General features: G+C 41.3%; 1 protein-coding gene across 5 annotated transcripts in view; it reads left to right on the top strand.

Moving 5' to 3' along the window:
- The window catches only part of LOC125466119 (sodium channel protein type 4 subunit alpha-like), a 185,021-nt gene that overhangs the window by 99,948 nt on the left and 63,193 nt on the right, over positions 1-21,880 (top strand). For all 5 annotated transcript variants that reach the window (XM_059638822.1, XM_059638818.1, XM_059638820.1 and 2 more), the window contains 5 exons: positions 628-900; positions 2,238-2,364; positions 5,421-5,659; positions 6,530-6,703; positions 7,894-8,250. In XM_059638822.1, coding sequence (XP_059494805.1) covers positions 628-900; positions 2,238-2,364; positions 5,421-5,659; positions 6,530-6,703; positions 7,894-8,250 — 1,170 coding nt within the window. The remainder of the gene's footprint in view (positions 1-627; positions 901-2,237; positions 2,365-5,420; positions 5,660-6,529; positions 6,704-7,893; positions 8,251-21,880) is intronic.

The raw sequence follows: 21,880 nt of genomic DNA, 5'->3' as shown, positions 1-21,880 counted from the left end.
CCGCAATGTCCTTTGTGTCAAGGAGATTAGTACAAGTTGAGCACCAAATGCAAGATGTTCCTTGCTTTGTACAGTCCAGCTGTTCAATACCTAAAGAAGCTGAATCATGTTTTCAAATTAAATTTAATGAAGAGATATGACTTTGTGACAACAGATTATTGAACCAGTTGATGGCTTTTGCAGTAGGGTTAGCTACTGTTATTTAGCTGTTGCAAAATTAGCGTGAAATAATTTGCTGCTGATAACCAGCAAATTCTAAAATTATCAGTATTTCCTGTGAATCTCTGGCCGATACCTTGTGCAATTCCTTACTGTGTTGGTCTCCTCTAAGAAAGCCAACACTGTAAATCTAGACAATGCATAAGAAACCTCCAAAGGCATGACCTCCCCTTGAAGCCATGCTGACTCCACTGTATTTTACCATTTCCTTCCAAGTACTCCACAATCCTGCATAATGGACGGTAAAATCTTTCCAGCATTCGAAGTCAAAATTGGAAATATACTCTGTTCTCAATGCCAAAATTCATTATATTCGGGAGCACACAAAAAGACAAAATTAATTTACACTTCTTTATTGTTCTACAATTAATAAGATGAAATGCCTATTTCTCATTCTTCCCTCCTTAGTTACATGCTTCCAAAGAACACTTTGGGAGCCACTACTCATTGTCAAGTGACAGAATGCAGAAGAAAGATGGTTCTGACAAATACCCCACCAAGTATGAGCACGGAACTAAGGGAGGCGAGAGTCAGCGAGGGTCACTAACAATTCCACAAGCCAAACCATCAATCATCATTACAATTAATGGAGTTGTTTCTCAAGATGGTGAAAGTGGCATAGCACCTAATGGCAGAGTTGTGCCATCTACTGTTACAAACAAGGGGGACAGGAATGAAAACGTGGGTACTTTTTAAACAGATTTGATTTTCACGCTGTTTGTGGTTCTGTAGTTTTGTCTGTGATGCATAAATCAAGATGCATTTATGGAGGTTGTGATGCAGAATGATGTCAAAACATACGTTCAACTCCTGTATTGTCTGACATCAGCATTGAGGCCTTCATTTCTCAACCTTGCCCCATGCATGACGCATGAGAGACCAGTTGATAGTCCTGTAGGTCTGTATTTCAGCAATAATTACAAGAGGAGTTGTAGAGTTGCACAAGAGAGGGAAATGATGTTTCAGAAGATAGTAAGATTTGGGACAATGTTTGAGTGCAATTTGCAGTAAGATTGTTCAACTTTACGTGAATAATCAATGCTCAAGTCTAGTCCTGCTGGAACTTTGCTTTGTCAAAATCAAAACTTTAAAAAAATTAATTAAAAAAGAAATTGTGCTTTGGTTATTAAGTGAAACATATATTCCGTACATGTAGTATTAGCTCAAGTATAAAACTCATAACCTTTTTAGCTTTCATTAACAGAGGGATTGAGTTCAAGTGCCGTGAAGTTATGCTCCGGCCGTACAAAAGCCTCGTTCGGACACATCTGGAGTGTTGTGTCCAGTTCTGGTTGCCTCATTGCAGGAAAGATGTGGAAACAGTGGAAAAGATGCAGAGGAGATTTACCAGGATATCGCCTGGAATGGAGGGAAGGTCTTACGAGGAAAGGCTGAGAGAGCTAGTGCTTTTCTCTTTAGAATGACAAAGGATCAGAGGTGACTTGATAGAGGTGTACAAAATGATCAGAGGTATAGATAGAATAGACAGCCAGAGACTTTTTCCAAGGGTGGAAGTAGCTTTTACGAGGGAACATAGTTTTACAGTGAAAGGAGGTAGATATCGGAGAGACGTCAGAGGTAGGTTCTTTACTCAGAGAGTGGTTGGGGCGTGGAATGCATTGCTGAAGAGGGTAGTGGAGTCGGCGTCATTAGGGGCATTTAAGCAGCTATTAGATAGGCATATGGATGATAGTATAAGGTAGCAGCGGAGGTTGGATAGACCTTAGGTTTCGGATAAAAGTTCAGCACAACATCATGGGCCAAAGGGCCTGTACTATGCTGTACTGTTCTATGTTCTATGTTAACCTTTCCTGTTTTTAGTATTAGTGAGTTTCTTGTTTTGGTAAGTCAATGCTGATTGATTCAAATCACAAAATGCATTCTCTTCAAAAAACAAATCTATTTTTTGCATAGTTACAACTTAACATGTCAAAGGATAAGATCATTTTTATTGGCACTGGCTTTGCTTTCTGACTGATGATGGTACATTTTCCTGGATTGCATCTGGTCCCTTGTAGGTAGCTGGCATGGATATTGAAGATAAGACTTCTGGATCCAAACGTACCTCCACATTTCTGGAAGAGCCGCCACCGCCAATGAGAGCCGGGAGTGTAGCCAGTATGTACAGCAGCGCCAGGCTGGACGGTAAGCTTTGTCTGAACTCTTGGTTATTTTAACTGCTTAACTAACTCTTCCAGCACTTGACAAATCTGTAACCTGTTTGATGAGGGTCAAATCCAAAACAGACAAAGGACTCTTTACAACGGAATAACACTGACTGAAAGTAAAATAATTCAGGCCATTTTTTACAAGCTGATGATTGAATCAAATTAAAAATAAATGATAATGGAAGCTGTTAAGTTGCCACAAAAGCCCACTGGTTTGTTAATGTCCTTATCAGATGAAGTAACCTGGCACCCTTTCTAATTCTAAAGGATTTCTAATTCTCTTGTCAAGCACAAATTGCAGGTTTTTAAGATCCACAGGGCAACTCCTAGTGACCAGTAACCGCTGCTTCGCTGATGTTATCCATATCCCAGGAAGGAAAATAATGTTTTGTGGCAGTGGAAGAACATATGTAGACATATAGATTGTCACTCCAGATATTTGTGGGTGCCGAATTTAATACTCCCTGAGAAGGATGGTGGATGGAATGGGGCAATTGGCGTTCATGATGCATGATTAACTTTTGCCTCTTGAATGTAATACAGGTAGCTCAACATCTTCATTTCACCCATTCATTTACATGATTTCTGCAGGCAGTTGGTTACTCATTATAAAGTAGCCTTCCCCACCTAATGAGGTGGTATGTTGTGGCTGGAGGAGGTGTTGGGAGACCTGAAGGATTTGAATCTGACTTGGAAAATGTAAAGAATGGCTAACCACTGGAGAAAAAACCAGCTTCCTGGTTATCTAACTCACCCCTGAGATCTTGGTAGAGGTGATGGAAAGGAGGAGAGGCATCCTGCAACCCCAGGGGGACAAGAGGGAGCTAGAAGGGCCTATCACATGGTGTAAGGGCGGTGAGAGCAGGTCGCTGTGGAGGTCAGCACCAAATACTAGCCCCAAAGACCTAGAAGCAATGCTCATGAAGCATAATGACTGACGTGACTGTTTTTATCAACTGAATCATTAATCTCAGCCACTGCTCAAATCACCGTATTCCCAGTCAATCTACCAACAATCTCTGTTAAGAAGGGTAAGTAGAGGGGCCAATAAACAGGGGGTGTAAAATTGGTAATCTTAGTAGAAGGCCAACAGGAAAGTTGAGGAGATTTTTACTTCACCCATAGTGTGCTGATAGTCTGGAACTCACTGCTTGAAGTTGAGCCAGAAACCCTTGTCATATTTAAGCCATAATTAAAAATTAACTTGAGTTATCGTAACCTCCAAGAGTATGGGCCAAGAGCTGGAAAATGGAATTACGTAATCAGATCTTTGTTGACTGGTGTGAATGTGATGGGCCGAATGCTGTCTTTCTGTGCTGCAAATATTTAAAGATCAGCAAATGAAAACCTCTGCGTGTTTTCACTTTAACCTAGCCCCTAAGAGAAAACTTCAATATCCAGGAATCAGCAGAAAGCTATTCTGAACTCCCAATGGTTTGCTTCCTTCTCCCTTTTCAGACTGGATAATTCTAACCTTAGGCCTGACTCAAGCTCAAGCTAGCAAATTCTCTAACTTTGTTTAAGTCCTTATGAAGTTGAGTGCTACATCCCATATGCATTCTTCTTGATGAGCAATAGACACCATCTCTAACACTTTCTCTCTTCCTCTCAGAACCCTAAAAGTTGATCAATTTGTGTCAAGTGCAACAACATTTAGAAAATCTGACATACCAATACTACAACACCTTGCTGTGGACTATTCCCCTCTTCACCCCCATCTCTGTGGCCTGTATCCAGGCAGAAAAACTAATTAGTTTTAATTTAGATCCCCACCATCTCCATTCTCTCTTGGAGACAAATGTATAGTTTAAGGCATAACTGATCGTAAAATCAGACACTCTTAACACCTCCCTGTGAGACTTGAAAAATGCAAGTTTATCAACAACTGTTCTGGTCATTGCTTATGAGTATGAATGTCTTGCATCAATTTCCCAGGAAATGAACCTGGGCTTCACTGCATCTGTTATAACCAGGTCAGGGATGTTGTCCAACAGGATTCATATGGACACCTTCACTACTTGATTTTAACTTAAACATAACAGACTTATAAACTTTGTATTAGCCATGTTCACTAAATTATTACTTAGAACCATAAACTTTATACATGTAACTTTATCATGTTCATTAAATAATTACTTAGGGACAATGTTCCAGACTCTTCCATCACCATCCTTGGATATGTCTTGTCTCACTGGAAGGACACATCCACCAGAGATGATGGCACATAGGTACAGAATCAGGAGGAGCTAAGCTGGAGTCCTCAGCATTGTGTTGGAGAGTGAATGTTTAATGTGATGTATCAGTCAACTGACTCTGCTTTGATATGGATATTGTTGAGTTTCTTGAGTGTTGTTGGAGTTGTATTTATTCAGGCAGGTGGGAAATATTTTATCAGCATTCTTTAAAGATGGTGGACACGCTTCTGGGAGTAACATGATGAGTCACTCACACAGAGCACCCAACCTCTGGCCTATTTTAGCTATTGTTTATTTTTCTGGGGTCATCCAGTTACATTTCTGGTCAGTGGTAATCCTCAGGATGTTGATAAATGATAACATGGTTGACTGTCAAATGGAGGTGGTTAGAATCTCTCTTGTTAAAGATGACTATTTCTTGCTACTTTTGTGGTATGAAAGCTACATGCCATGCACCGGCCCCAAGCCTGAAGATTGTCCAGGCCTTGCTGTGTGTGTCACAAACTGTTGCATCACTAGAGGAATTTTGAATGGTACTGAACACTGTATAATCCTGCACAAGGATTTGAACTTGCTGCGTGCAAATCAACTGCTGCTTGTTCTACATTACAACAGTGATGACATTTCAAAAGTATGTAATTGGATGTAAAAGGTACAGGTCATCTATAAACTGGGTGACATCTTTTCTGGTGTCTAAAAGCTTGAATTAAATGGAAATTATTGGGGACATAATTGTCTATACACCTACATGCAAAGATACAAAGATTGTACATTCACTTCAAGAAGGCACAAGTTGTTATGAAAACAACAAAAATAATTTATCCTTTATATCCTGTAGAGCTGGAAGAAGCACAGCAGCGTTGCCCACCCTGGTGGTATAAATTTGCCAAAAGGTTTCTAATCTGGGATTGCTGTCTGCTGTGGATAAAATTCAAAGAAATCTTGAAGATTATTGTGATGGACCCATTTGTGGATCTGGGAATCACTATTTGCATTGTGCTGAACACTCTCTTTATGGCAATGGAGCACTATCCCATGACTGAAACTTTTGAAAACATGCTCTCTGTTGGAAATTTGGTGGGTATTTGCACTCTTAACCCTGGAGCCACTACAATACAGAAGTTGGTTATACAGCCTATCAGTTCAGTGCCAACAATTGGTCCCAATTTTCCTACCTGTTAAACTAAAGGAATGTGAGTGCTGGGAAATCAATTTCTTTTTAATATATTCTGAGCCACAACTCTGCGGGCCATTTTGATGGATTGTTACCCTTTTCCCGTCCATCATTTTCATGAATTGAATCACATGACATGAGACCAGCACCAGACACCAGGGAGAGTTGCACTGACTGGTTCATTTAGGATGGTAACAAAAAGATATGGATAGTGTCAACCCATTGGGTACTGGGAGCTGATGTGAGAGAGATAGGGAGAAACAACAAGATAGACCATTTCAATGCCAATAACCTGAAGAGAGTCTAATGGCAGAATTGGGTATAGAGGAGGGATAACCACAGGGAGGCAGGATCAAGTGACTCCAGGCAACAGTGCAGGTTTTAATGTTGAGCTGATTTGAAGCAATCCATCAAAATGTAAAATTTTAGCTTACGTTAGAAATAGAGTTGCTGAAGACTTTTATTAATGTATCAAGCAGGTCTTTCAAGCTCTGTTAGGTGACTCATTTCAAATTTATGAGTGACCAGGCTCCTGTTTGAGATATTCACCCATGGTGCAGGGAAAAAAGAACCCTCCCAAGGAATTTAGTTGTAGCATCAATACCGTTGCAAAAAGGAGGACATCAGACATCCCACAAAAGTAAAGTTTGCAGCATTTTAGGCCTGAGAAATAGCTACAATGCATTTAAATGTATGACAGATTCAGTAGGATGCATGTTTTAGCTTATCTTTACGCAAGTTATATTTCTGAAGTTCTCGCTTCTTCCTGACAGGTATTCACAGGGATTTTCACAGCTGAAATGGTGTTCAAATTGATAGCTCTGGATCCCTATTACTACTTTCAAGTTGGTTGGAACATATTTGACAGCATCATTGTGACTCTCAGCTTGGTAGAACTAGGACTGGCTAATGTGCAAGGATTATCGGTGCTCCGTTCATTCAGATTGGTTTGTATCCGAAGGTCTGCATGTGCTAAGTGTAAAAGACTAAATCTGTACATTTCCTGCTGGGTTACCAGAAATCTCTTCTTGTTTTGTACAATGTTAGTCTCACTCAGTTAACTTTTCTGCAGAAAGATCTTTCGAACATCCTTAAATTCATGCATGAGCATAAGTGCTCCCAGTGAGAAACTTCATATAGTGGTAGAGATTAGTAGTTGATATATAGGCCAGTACATTTATGAATGAAACTGTAACCTGAATAATACAGGTAGACAACGATTAAACCATAAAGTGAGTGTGTTTACTTTTGTGTTGGATATTCCAATTACTATCCCCAAGGGTCAAGGCTCTGAGGCTAAAGTGCAGAATCAACTTGCTGAGGTCAATAATGTACCCTAAAAAGTGCCACTTGGTATTGCATGGAGCCTCCAACAGCCCGTGTGCTCTCAGTGCAGTTTGTTACAATGCACCATCATCAAGTGAAAGATATTAGCTGTAGGTTGAGCACAAGACATTTTCATAGTGAGGGTGGTATCTGTGCCATATTCTCTGGAAGGTGACAAGGAAAAGGGAGCCCTAACCTGAGGTGATAGATGAGACAAAAGACAAGAGTGCTTTAGCTTAATTTTAAGCTGGAAGGACAGCCTCCTTAGCACCAATACAGCTGATGGTTAACCTCTTGTGCACTGTTCTGATATTTTCACTGCTTTATTAGTAATTCAGCTAGGAAATATTGTGTGACAAAATAGACTGGCTGATCCAAAGCTCTTGTTGGATGGTACCCTCAGGAGCTTTCATTATAAATCAGTTAGCTTTAGCAGGTCCTGAACTCATTTAGACACATCAGGAACAGGGTGGCCTACATTTCCAATAAACAGAGCTTTGGGATTTGGTTGTGAGCCCAATGAGAAGATTTTTCTCTGCAGTTTATACTCAAAACACAGTAGTTAGCTAATCTGAACTCAGCTTTCAGTGAATGTCAGGGAAGGAATACACGCTGAAATTAGGAACTCATTGATTCCATGTTGAATTTTAGGAATCACTCAGAAGATTTCACAAAAGAATCAGCAAAGGTTCCTTCATTCTGGTTCTTACACTTAGTTTCAACTACACTCTTAGTTGCTTTTGGTAAATCAGTTATTGCTGTAAGAAGAGTAGAAAATTAGACTATATTTGTTCTTCTTTCCAACTTACAGCTGAGAGTTTTCAAACTTGCAAAGTCTTGGCCAACCCTGAACATGCTGATCAAGATCATTGGGAACTCAGTGGGTGCACTGGGGAATCTGACGCTCGTCCTTGCCATTATCGTCTTCATCTTTGCTGTGGTAGGAATGCAGCTCTTCGGCAAGATGTACAAGCAATGTGTTTGTAAGATTTCAGATGACTGCACCCTCCCACGCTGGCACATGAATGACTTCTTCCACTCATTTCTGATTGTGTTTCGCATTCTTTGTGGAGAATGGATAGAGACAATGTGGGATTGCATGGAGGTAGCAGGACAGCCCATGTGCCTCATTGTTTTCATGATGGTCATGGTGATTGGTAACCTGGTGGTAAGTCTTTCACCTTTCATCATCTTCCATTTGCTTCAACCAGGCAGATCGATCAGATAGTTTGTGAAGAAGTATGTTCAAATAATAACAATTCGTTGAAGTGGATTGTGGTTACAAATTTACAAATTGTTATTCTATAGCAACCCTTGAAATTAAATAGATTTTGGTATATCAAATGTTTTCTCTATCTTCCAAGTATACTGTAATCTTCCCATCTTCTTCTAGTTAATTTTCCTTGCACTGTTTTTGGACTGATGGAATGAATATGTATAAAATGCTGATACCTGTAGTTTGCTGAGAAACAAGCTAACTTCTGAGACGTTAACAGGAACTACAGATTTCCTAGGCAGCATTTTGATCCTGCATTACAACAAGAATTCAATCAGAATCTTGTGATAAAATATGGAGACTGAAGGAGTTACAACTGAACATTTGGACCAGGAATTCCAAATCATCAGTCACACTGCAAAGGAAATTTGATATCCTATAATAGCTCAATTCCTCTTTCAATTGCTTCCTCCTCATCATTTACATAGGAAATTTGGAACAGCATGAGACTAGTTCAACCTACATGACCCTGTAGCCATATACTATTCATGTGGATCATGGCTGATCCTTTTCTTACCAGGGATGAATGGGTTCACAATCTATAGTCTCTGGCTAACAATTTGAAAGACCATAAGACCACAGACCGTAAAATATAGGATCAGAATTAGACCATTCAGCAGAAATGAGTCTGTTACACCATTTGATCATGGCTGATATGTTTTTCAACCCCATTCTCTTGCTTTCTATGCAAAACCTTTATCCCCTTCTTAATCAAGAACCTCTGTCTCTCGGTTTTAAATACACTCAATGACCAGGCCTCCACAGCTTTCTGCAGCAACGAGTTCATAGATTGACCACCTCCTGGCTGACAAAATTCTTCCTCATCCCAGTTCTAAAGGGTCATCGCCTCAGGCTATTCCCTCAGGCCCTAGTCTCTCCTAGTAATACAAACATCTTCTCCATTTCCACTCTATCAAGGCCTCTCGATATTCAGTAAGTTTCAATGAAATTCTCCCCTCATCCTTATAAAATCTGCACAGATCCAGAGTTTTCAACCACTCCTCATATCAGAGCCCTTCATCCCCAGGATCATTTTTGTAAACCTCCTCTGGACATCATCCAAGAACAACACATGCTTCCTTAGATACGGGGCCGAAAACTGCCCACAATATTCCAAATACAGTTTGACCAGATTCTTATACAACTTGAGTAGTACATCAGAGATAGTAAGAACTGGAGTTAGATGCTGGAGTTAGAGATAACACAGTGTGGAACTGGAGGAACTCAGCAGGCTACGCAGCATCAGAGGAGCAGAAAAGCTGACGTCCCAACCTGAAACGACAGCTGTCCTGCTCCACTGATGCTGCCTGGCCTCCAGTGTTCCTCCAGGTCCACATTGAGTAGTATATCCCTGCTTTTTTATTCTAGCCGTCTCAAAATAAATGCTAATGTTGCATTTTCCTCCCAAACTACCAACTGAGCCTGGATGTTAACCAAAGTAGTCTGTGCCTCTATTCTCCCAACCAAAGTGCACAGCCTCACACTTTCCCACATTGTATTCCATCTGACACTTCTTTGCCCACTTTCTAAGTCCATCCAAGTCCTTCTGCAGTCTCTCAGCCTCCTCAACAATAACTGTCCCTTTGTCTATCTTTGTGTCATCTGAAAACATAGAAACAACACCCTCAGTTCTTGCAGCCTGATCATTAATGTTTAACCTGAACAGTTGTGGTCCCAATACTGATCCCTGTGGAATTCCACTAGTTGCTTTCTGCCATTCTGAAAAGACCCTTTTATCCCTACTCTCTGCCTTCTGCCAGTCAGCCAATCCTCTATCCATGCCAGTACCTTGTCTCTATCACCATAACATCAGTTCTTAGCACTCTATGGCAGCTGGTGGATTGAAATTTAATTAATAAATCCAGACTGAACGTTTAGACTCCATTATACTGATCATGTTACTACCAGAATGTTGTAAAAACCCATCTGCTTCAGTAGCGTCTTTGACTGGGGGTCTGGCCTACCATGTGACTTTAAGAAGGTGGTGGTGTGCCACTGTCTAGAAGTGCTACAGTCCATGTGTTCCTGCCAATAGTGCTGTTGGAAGGCAATTGAACGTTTGGACTCAGTAACAGTGAAGAAATGGAGATATGGATCTAAACTGTAATTATGTGGTTTGCAGGGAAACTTGCAGTTGGTAGTGTTCCTATATCTCTGTCCCCCTTGACCTCTTACTAATAAAATCACAGGTTTGTGAAGTGCAATTGAAGTTGCCTTAGTGAGTCACTGCGGGTTGTCTTGTAGATGATGTACCTTTGCTGCACTATATGTCAATATTTGAGGGAATGAATGGTGGAGGTCCTGAATAAGGTAGTGTTCAAGCAGCTGCTTTGTCCTGGATGGTGTCAAGCGCCTTGAATGTCAGTGAAGCTATGTCATTCCAGGTACATGGACATTATTTTGTCACAATCCTGACTTGTGCCTTGTAAATCGTGGAAAGGCTTTGGGGATTAAGATGAATTACATTGCATAAAATTCCCAACCTCTGACCCGTTGTTTTGCCATTAGGTCCAGTTAAGTTTACAATCAATGGTGATCCCCAAGATGTTGATGATAGGGGATTCAGTGATGGCAATACCATTGAATATCAATGAGGGATGGATAAATTCACCTTTGGAGGTGGCTATTGCTTGGCACCTGCACATCAGAAATTTTATTTTTCCCTTATCAGACCAGGCTTGAATGGTGCTTCGTATTGCTGCATGGAGGTACAGGCTGGTTTGGTATCGCAGTAATTGTGAATAGTATTGCACACAATACAATCATTAGGAAAGATCCAGTTTCTGACTTCAGGAGTAACACTGCAGTAACTCGACAAGATTCCTTCAATGTTGCTTTACAAACTTGTGACAACCACTATCTAGAACAACAAAGGCAGCAGACATAAATGAACACAACTAACGCCAAGTTCCTTCCGAGCCACCCCTCCCCTGATGTAGAACATTATCACCATTGCTGGGTCAAACTGCTGAAATGTTTTCCCTAACTGTACTGACGGTGTACCTATACTATATTGACTGCAGTGATTGAACAAGCAGGCTTACCACTGACATGGTTTATTAGGCCAGTACCACTGCCAGGACGATATCGTCTGAGTTCTTCCCTATTTTGAGTCCATGTAATACATACCACAAAGATTCTTGATGATATAGATGTCTTGAAGTTTATTAACAACACTATTTGCGCTGTCAGAATGTCACAGACTTACACATAGTCTGAATTCTTTGCCCACTTTTGTTCCTGCTGCACTGTTGATGGAGTTGACGACTTTACACTGAGCTGTTTTGTACTGGACTGACTGCATCACTAGCAAGATAAAGTGGATACATTTTAGATTGAACTACTTAACTAACAGAGTAAAATGGAGGCATTTTAGACTAGAGTACTTAACTAATAGAGGTGTTTTAGACTGGACTATCACGATGTCCTTTAACAGGTCTGGAATCTATTCAATCATATAACAACACCCACCTTCTCAAGGGCATTTTGAAATGGGGAGTACGCACTGGCACAGTGAAGCTCACATCCTGTGAATTAACAAAAAAACGACCATCCATCAGCCTTGGTTCCTAGTCCCTCAATAGTTCTAGCTGTGGCTGAATTGGAAGGACATTCACTTCTGAGGAAGACAGCCAAAGAAAATGCTGTGGGAAAGTGGTAATGGGGAATTAGACTGATGCTTGGGGAGTAGGAGAGATTCAGGATGTCTACTTACCAGGAGGTTTGAACAGAAGGCACAAGATGTCATGGGTAACAAGGTGTGGAGCTGGGTGAGCACAGCAGGCCAAGCAGCATCTCAGGAGCACAAATACCAGCTTGGCCTGCTGTGTTCATCCAGCCCCACACCTTGTTATCTTGGATTTTCCAGCATCTGCAGTTCCCATTATCTCAGATGTCATGGATAAGTTTGGAATCAATATTGCAACCTCCCTGGAACCTTCCCTCTCAACTGTATAACACCTTGCCTCCACCTCTGGTTAATATGTTCTACTGGTGAGACAGAACATACCACTGGATGAAAATAATGGGCTCTGAGACAGTGGCTAATAAGTTAGAATGCAATGAGTCTGACTGTTGCAAAACAAGTCTCTGAGGCAGTGCTCCTAACTGTGTCAGCAGTGCACAGATGTTCGTGAGGAGGTCTTCAAAGGGTCAAATGTGTTGGCAATGACTTTTGCCACATCTTGATTTGATACTGAGAGGTCCTTTTTGATAAAAAATATCCAATTTGTTTAACCAAATCATGAGCCAGTACATTCATCCAACATTTGAAGGCTTAGGTTTGGCACTTAGGCACAAGAAGGATGCTGAAGCCAATGCCCTTGAACGAATGAGAAGCACTAACTGAATAATGTCAAAACTGATATGAGCTAATTGTGAATCAGGTCCTCTGTTGACCTGAAGCCCTTTGGAGTGTAGCATTTGCTATTAACGATTTCTCATTGTAGGTTGGAGGACTTTTACAAAATCATGAGAGGTATAGACAAGGTGGATAGCAAGAAGCTTTTTCCCAGAGTGGGGGACTCAATTACTAGGGGTCATGACTTCAAAGTGAGACGAGGAAAGTTTATGGGAGATACACGTGGAAAGTTCTTTATGCAGAGAATGGTGGGTGCCAGGAACGCGTTGCCAGCGGAGGTGGTTGACGCAGACACGATAGTGTCTTTTAAGATGTATCTGGACAGGCACATGGATGGGCAGGGAGCAAAGGGATACAGACCCTTAGAAAATAGATGACAGGTTTAAACAGGATCTCGATCGGTGCAGGCTTGGAGGGCCGAAGGGCCTGTTCCTGTGCTGTAATTTTTTTAGTTCTTTGTTCTTTGTTCTTTGATACAGCTGGGAGATAAATTAGCAATCACTTTATATTAAAACTACTTGAATAGTAGAGTATGATTTTGGAGCAAAAAGGTACGTTACATTTGCAAAATGTTCATAATTTTAAAATGGAATTTAAACAAATGCGTGTTCAACTTCTACACACAGAGCTGATGCAACATTTATTGTGGTCAAACAGAGAAAACAGAAAACTCTACATGTGGCATCATACTATGTGTAAAATATTCTACCTGTTGAAGTTAGGAACATTTTCATTCTCTTTTCATCTCTTTCAAATCCTCCCCTACACTGTACCCAGGTTCTTGATCATTTTACCAGATTTTAAGGCTGTTTTGCATCTAGGTTTGGTATCTCTGACGTTAACATGGCCTGCACAAGTTCACAATGCAGACCAATTCCTTCTTTGTCGAATGTGGTCTCAGAAATGTAGGCTGAAGTAGGAGCAGGTCTCCCTGGGCAAAACAATCACATTAATCTCACTGTTTGTGTAATGTAGGTGTAGGTGACCACATAGACCCCACAGTAATTGTGCCAGTGGAGCAAGTTGAATGGAGCAAGTCATTACCTCCTTGGTATGGCTCTTAGTTGGATATAAAAGCAGAGAAGAATCCGGTTGAAAGTTTGACATGGAAAGGATACTGCACAATGGGCATGAAAGCTCCTAACACAGTTAAACACGTTGAGGGAAACCAACAATCAAATATATCAATGTCACCAGAATACCTTTAGAACATCCAATTAGTGATATAGATGTAACCATTAACTTCAGTATCTAATATACCATTTTAATTAATCAATAGAGTCCCTATCAGTACCAGTGTCTTCAGGTGCCTGGCCCTTGTGCTCCAGAATTCACCTCCTCAATCTCTTCATTTCCCTCTCCTCCTCTAAGACCTATAAAACTTATCTTTTTAACCAAACTGTCCAAATATTTCCTTTTAGGGATTTTACAGTCATTCTGCTAAGCACCTCAGGAGATTTTTCGGCATCAAAATTCAACATACCTATGCAAGTTGGTTTTGCTATATAACCGCTGTAATTTCACATTGCCATACTACAATGAATCTGGAGCTAGATTTTCTAAAGGAAAGTTATTTCCAGAAATGTCTTGGAAACAGCAATAAGCTTTATTGTATAATGTGGAAATCATTTCCTTCCCTGCTATAGGAAAGATGGTGTTAGACTTGAAAAAGTTCAGAAAAGATTTGCAACGATATTGCTGGAATTGGAGGGTTTGAGCTTCAGGGAGAGATTGAATAGCTGGGACTATTTTCCCTGGAATGTCAGGGGCTGAGGGGTGACCTTATAGAGGTTTGTAAAATCATGAGGGGTGTGAATAGCGTGAATAGCTAAGATCTTTTTCTAGAAGGCATAGGTTTAAGGTGAGAGGGGAAAAATTTAAAAAGGATCTAAGGGGTAACTGTCACACAGAGGATAGTGCATGTATGGAATGAGCAGCTAGAAGAAGTGGTGGAAGCTCGTGCAATTACAATATTTAAAAGGCTTCTGGATAGGTACATGATTAGGAAGATTTTAGAGGGATATGGGCCACATACTGGCAAATGGCTGAGGAATGGCTGAGGATCCTGGGATTGTATTCATTAGAGTTTAGAAGGTTGAGGGGAGATCTAGTAGAAACTTACAAGATAATGCATGGCTTAGAAAGGGTGGACACTGGGAAGTTGTTTCTGTTAGGCGGGGAAACTAGGACCCGTGGGCACAGCCTTAGAATCAGAGGGGGTCAATTTAGAATGGAAATGACGTGACATTTCTTCAGCCAGAGAGTGGTGGGCCTGTGGAATTCATTGCCATGGAGCGCAGTGGAGGCCAGGACGTTAAATGTCTTCAAGGCAGAGATTGATCATTTCTTGATCTTGCAAGGAATTAAGGGCTATGGGGAGAGTGCGGGTAAGTGGAGTTGAAATGCCCATCAGCCATGATTTAATGGCGGATTGGACTCGATGGGCCGAATGGCCTTACTTCCACTCCTATGTCTTATGGTCTTAAATGGGGCTAGATTTATTTAGGATATTTGGTCAGCACAGATGAGTTGGACCGAAGGATCTGTTTCCGTTCTGTTCTAGCCTCTTGTGGCTTTCCAGTTTTAATGGCCCCACCATTGGTAGCTGTACCTTCAGTTGCCAAGAACAGGAGCTCTGGAATTCTGTCCCCACCACCTTTTCCCTTCTCTACCTCCTTTAAGGCACTTCCCAAACCCTACCTCTTTGATTCAGTTTCGGGCATCCTTACATGGTTTGGTGTCACATTTGTTTCACAGTACTCCTGCGAAACGCTCTGGGATATTTTTAAAGGTGTGATATGGATATGAGATACTTTTGTGGTCTATTGGGAGTGTTGGTAAAAGAAACAATCCATTCACTTTCTGGAATTAGATGACGTAGATTTAAATATTTAATATTGATTGCTTGTTTGCACAAGAGGCAAATGATATTTTGAAAACATTTATGTGGATTAATCTTTAAATTCTGGTTAATAACATAATTTTAGCCTGATAATGAATTTCTTTAGCTACAATCTATGGAAGTTTTACATCATACAATTTATATAGAAGGTGAATGAGAGCATAGACACTTTGGCCAATAGACTGTGTTTGTACCTGGTACTTTATAACTCTCGGGCCTAAGTTCAAACCTGCTCAAAGGCACTTTTGTCAACATGAACTCAAATCCCATAGGAACTGGGTTGTGACCCCATTTGGAACAATTGAGGTGATGGAGAATTGGCTACTTTCGCTAAACTCTTGCCTGCTTTTCTTCATTAAAATCAGAGAGTTGTGTAATTTGCTGTCACCCATTTTCTGCTCCCATGCTGTCACCCATTTTCTGCTCCCATCGTCGTTGAATTTCTCTCATTCCTCAAATATATGTCACTCAAGACTCCTGAAAGAAAGAGAAGTCTCTCATCTCATTATCAGCAGACAATCCTGTGCAACTCCAGTTCTGATAACCGTGGACTTCCATAATACTACTCCAATTTGCTTACCAAATTAAAAGTTTCATTGAAAGAGATGTGAAGCAAACTGATTTGAAAAGTGAAAGGGTAATCAAATTCGTGTTTATAATATTTTATAATATTGACTGTACTTTAGAGCCAAGACATGTTTATGAGATTTAATGGATTGAGCATAACATCTTGTCGTGCAGAACTTGCGCACGCTCTGTGGTAATCCTAGAGGGATAGTTTTCTGATTTGTGCCTGAAATTTTGAAACACCACCCTGGCATGTGAGGCTTCTTGTTTGCATTATAAAGTTGGAAATTTACCTGTTTGAATCATTTCCATCCCCAGCACATGTCGGCTCACCTTCTTCAGCACAAAGTAAGCCTTTAAAACAAGAGCAGACGTATTGTAAATGTGAGAAATATATTTTTATAAATAACTTAATAGCTGAAAATAATTTCAGCCCTGGAGTTCAATTTAGTCAAAATCCAGCTAAGCCCCATGAAACTCAAGCCTTTCCTAGACCACGAAATGTGCTAATTACTCTTCTAGTTCAGTGCCAGCATGAACGCCTGTCTCCATATCAGGTTCTGTTACTTTCTTAAGTGCCCACATTCTCATTGGGAAAATGTTTGAAAAACTTTTTCCAAGCTTGGGCCAAGCAACACTCTGTTTTGCTTTTGATCTCCCTCACATCAGGCTTAGTTGGGGAAAGAGGTGACAAAACTTGATATGTTCATTCAGCTCTAATAGAGGCAGGGTATAGTGCCATATATGCCATGATTTAGGAATTTGTCCTTCATGTGCAAATTGTTGGCAATGATGTTAGAGCAGCTATCATGTTCCAGTATAGTTCTGATGATGCATTTCACACTAAATATGGGTTCTAAAGTACGTTGGCTGATACCAACTATAATGCTGTGATTCTTACTGAAAAGTTTGGTTTTCTAAATGTGACAGCTACTTGTGACTGGCTGGATGCTGTGACTAAACACATTTATGAGTATGATACAAGTGATTTATTTAAGGCTTATGTCTGGCCCACATAAATGCAAGCCAAAGAGTTGTGTACTGTGAGATCACTGTTAAGACAGTTTGCAAATCATTTCGGTTGAGGACAAAAAAAATTGATGCAAAATAAATTGAAAGCAAATCTCCATCGGCACCCAATACGGATTGTGCGCGAAAGGTTATCAGGTGATGCAGTTGGCTTAGATTCTGTGCAATAGGTGACAACTACGGGGTAATTATTGCTAAGGGTGAAAGAAATGCACGAGCCTCCATCTTTGGTTCCATTTGGATTCCATAAGAGTCAGCAGGAATTTAATCACACTCTTGGAATGTGATCAGCTCAGCAGGATTCAAGAGAGAGGATTCTCCAGGGAATAGTCTTCTCTATGAATCAGCTTGTTAGTATCTATAGAGGATAAGTAGAAATATTTGGTGCAATTTACTTTACATCGTAATGCACTTGACTTGAGTTGGCACAATTCTGAATGTACGTATTTAAAAACAGATGATGCAATTGTGTTAGTGGAGAATCCAAGAATCCAGCTTTCCAATAGCCATAGTAATATTGTTGATGTAAGTCATAAATGAATGTAATTGGTGCTATTTGCAGCAAGCGTTTGTGCAAAGCCCATATACTATACATAATTATACACATCTATTTCATTAACTAGTGTAACCTTAACTTATTTACTTTGATATGCTTTGACAATGTAGTGATTGAAACCAGGATGACCTCATTGACTACGAAATTGTTGATTGGAGTTGTTGACCTGGACCAATCAGGAAAGCTCTGATTGAAAAGTACAACCAGGAGATTAGAATCTCCCTACGTCAGGGATTGACTCTGAGCTGGCTGGTCAGTCAGGGTACTTTGCAGAAGTAAACAAAGGGTGACTTGGTGACGGTAAACAGCCTTTGAGTAATTATTTCAGTGGCAGCAGGAGCAAACAGGATGTCTGGAAGAACATTCGCTTGCAACAGTCACTTTGGAGTTGGAGTAATTGTTTCTTGCATCATGCCTTTATTTGGGAACCTTGACTCATTTGCTCCTGCTGTTGAAGACTGGGCCTAGTATGTGGAAAGAATGCAATTTGTTTCTGGGTAAATAACATTGGCGCAGATGAGCAGCAATGAGTAATTCTTCTGACTGTTTGCGGACCCACAGCAGTTTTGGTTATAAGTGGCTTAACACTCCCAGAAGCACAAAACACTAAAACCTTCAAGATTTGATGGAGTTGGTTAAGGAATATTATGACCCCCAACTCTACTATAATTCTGAGACACCATCTGTTTTATTTGGCTGTTTGAGAACCAGGGAACCCATGTGGGGAGTTTTGACGAGTTGAGACGACTGGCTGAGGCATGTGATTTTGGGTTAACACTGAATGAGATGCTGAAAGACCATTTGGTATGTGGGATTAATGACTTAGCATGCAGAAGTGCATAATAGCTGAAGCACAACTGGACTTCAAACAGGTACTACAACTGGTATTGTCATTAGAAAATGCAGCAAGTGGAACATTGGAGCTACAGGGCATCCCAATGGAAGTGGATTCCCTTACCTGACTGACTGAGCTTGGGAATACCACTTGAGTGTAGGCAATCACAGAGCCTCATGCAGGGCGTATCCTGAGCAGGGGTACCCTAAGCCAACACACAGCAGAACCCCACAACAAAGCTGAGCATTGGCTAAGGGGCAAAAAAGGTTCTTCAGAATGTAGGCTGGCAAGCCATTGTATTTGGTGTCAGTATGCAAACTCAAGACAGCAAAGGAGCTCTTCAAGGCCTGACTTGAGTATGAAAACTTGTAGGCCGGTATCCAGGACAGTGAACACCTTGGAAAGTCCCCCTACATGTGGGTTGGAACAATTAAATCGCTTAGTGACTTCCAAATCAGGACCGATTAAAGTTAATGTTAGATCAAATGGACACCCAGGTCGATATCGACACAGCCTTATCTTTTGTTGCAAAATCTGTTTTTAACAAGATTCGCTCAGGACTCCAATCTTTAAGATTGCACAAGACCTCAGCCAGACTGACAACATACTTTAGGGAACCGTTCCAGATTAAGGGTACAACTTGGTTCTGGTCTCCTATGAGAAGCAATTGGTGCAGTTTCCACTGATGGTAACAAAAGGCTCAGGCCCAAGCCTATCGGGGTGGAACTGGTTGAGAAAGAGTCACCTGGATTGGCTTGATATTTTTCCGTTTAGAAAATGGCTGCCTTCAACGAAGACCTAGAGAAATACCCAGGTGTATTTCAGAAAGGGCTTGGGGCTATCAAAGGGGGCAAAGCCACTTTACATGTTGACCAGGAACCAATTCTGAGATTTTGCAAGGCTGGCCCAGTGCTATTGGCCTTGCAGACAAAAGTAGAGGTGGAAATCAGGAGGCAGGAGGGCGAAGGAACCATCAAACCAGCGCAGTTTGCAGAATGGGCAGGACTGGTCGTACTGATTGTGTAACCATTCTGGGCCCTGTGTAGACAATGGCATATTACTGTGGGGAACCTAGATTGAATATTCCGAGCGAAGGTCACCACCAGATACTGGCTGAACTCCACCAGGGTCATCAAGTCGTTTCCAAGATGATGATGCTAGCAAGAAGCTATGCCTTAGGGCTGGGGTTGGATGCTGATATAGCTGCATTGATGGGGCAGTGCCCAGAGTACCAACAGGGACAAAACTTGCCATCAGCAGCACCCCCACATTCGTATGAATGGCCAGGAAAACCTTGGACTCAGTTGCATGTTGACTTTGCTGGTCCTTTCATGGGCTCAATGTTCCTGGTCATTGTGGACACCCGTTCAAAGTGGTTGGACATACATAAAGTACATTCAGAAAGCTCAGGAATGATAACTGAAAAGCTATGAGCATTGTTCAAGATACACAGGCTCCCAGGAGTATCAGTCACGGTCAATGGGATGTCATTTACCAGCAGGGAATTTGAATATTTCTTAAAGTCTATTCAGCGCATAAAGACAGTTCCGTACCATCCATTGTCCAATGGTCTAGCGGAAAAAGTGGTCCAAATGTTGAAGGCAAGCTTAATGAAGCAGCCTACACCATACCAATCCACAATCAACAACAGGGTCAGCTTCAGTAGGGTTGCTGATGGGGAGAAGACTCCGCACCAGGTTAAACCTGATATTTTTAGACTGGGGGTGAGGGGGGGGTGGAGGGTGAAACACTAATGTCAGCCACATACCTTCTCTAAGTGAGAGAGGCAATTTAATTCAGAGGGTGAAGTTTGGTGCTGGAACCCTAGAAATGACCATGTGTGGGCACCAGGTGAGATCCCATTAGTTACAAAGTTTGGGTAGGTGTTACAGTCCTGAAAGCTGTTCCCTCCCAAACAGGGCAGGAACAAAACATACTGGCCCCTCAGTACAGCCAGAAGGCCTGCTGGAAACTGTAAGCTCTCCCCCTCTGTTTAATGTCGAGGCAACCTCAGAGTCTGAGATGGATGCAGCTCAAAACATTATCATTGGAAGAAGAGGAGCAAACTCTCCTGACATAAGAGTTGGGCCACAGTGCAGTACACACAGCCTGTGTTAGAGTCTGAATTAGAGGAACCAGACTTGGTGTGAAAATGTCACATATAAAGCCATGAATGGAAGACATCCATGGACTTGGGGGAGGGATGCAGTGATAGAAACCAGGCTGACCTCATTGACTAGAAAATCATTGTTCGGCCCAGGTTAACAACCCTAATTAGGAAAGCCCAGGCTGACCAATATAAACAGGAGGTTAGAATCTCCTTAGTTCAGGTGACTGACTCTGAGCTGACTGGCCATAGCCAGAGTACCGTGCATAAGTAAATAAAGAGTGACTTGGTGATGGGATACTGTCCTCGGTGTAGTTATTTCAGAAGTATTTGTTTTTTACAGCAAAAAAGATAGATTTTAATGCTCAGTACTGTTGGCAGAGTGACTGGTCCATCTTGAGGGAGCTACAGGCCTTGCTGCTTTGGTGCATCCAACATGAACTTCCTCTATTGCATCCTGCACAAAATGAGCAAAAATTGTTGCATTCTGTTCTTTTATGGGATGTGAGAACTGCTGATATTCCAGCAATTATTGCTCATTCCTGATTGCTATTGAGAAGGTGATCAGAGATAATGGGAACTGCAGATGCTGGAGAATCCAAGATAAAAAATCCTAAGATGCTGCTTGGCCTGCTGTGTTCATCCAGCCCCACACTTTGTTATCTCTGCTATTGAGAAGGTGTTGTGAAGCATCCTCTTGAACCACTCAAGTCATTGTCCGCAATTGTGTACACAGTTCTCTTGGTGAGGGAGTTCCCAGAGTTTGAACAAATGAAGGCAATGGGACAGAGATATTTTTTCCTGTCAATGTGGCATGTAATTGTAGTGGAATCTGCACAGGTAGGCACTCTTATGTGCCCTTTGCCCTCGGATATCTAGATGACACAGGTTGCATATTTGGAAGGTTCTGCCAAAGCATCCTTGGTGATGAGTTGCAGGACATCTTGTCGATAGTGAATTCAGCTGTTGCCTTATGCGGGTGTTCGAGGCGTTTGATTTTTAAGATGATGGATGGGATGCTAATGAGGCAATTTCCTTCTTGTGGATGAGTACTTTGAGAGTGCTGAAGCAGGAGGAATATTCCATCACATTCCTGACTTGTGTATTTTCAATTGTGGAAAGACTCTGGAGTGTCAAGAGTTAAGTTACTCAGAATTCTCAAACTC

The sequence above is a fragment of the Stegostoma tigrinum genome, chromosome 31, assembly GCF_030684315.1.
Source record: "Stegostoma tigrinum isolate sSteTig4 chromosome 31, sSteTig4.hap1, whole genome shotgun sequence".
Taxonomy (NCBI): domain Eukaryota; kingdom Metazoa; phylum Chordata; class Chondrichthyes; order Orectolobiformes; family Stegostomatidae; genus Stegostoma; species Stegostoma tigrinum.
This window is presented reverse-complemented; position numbering and strand designations above follow the sequence as displayed.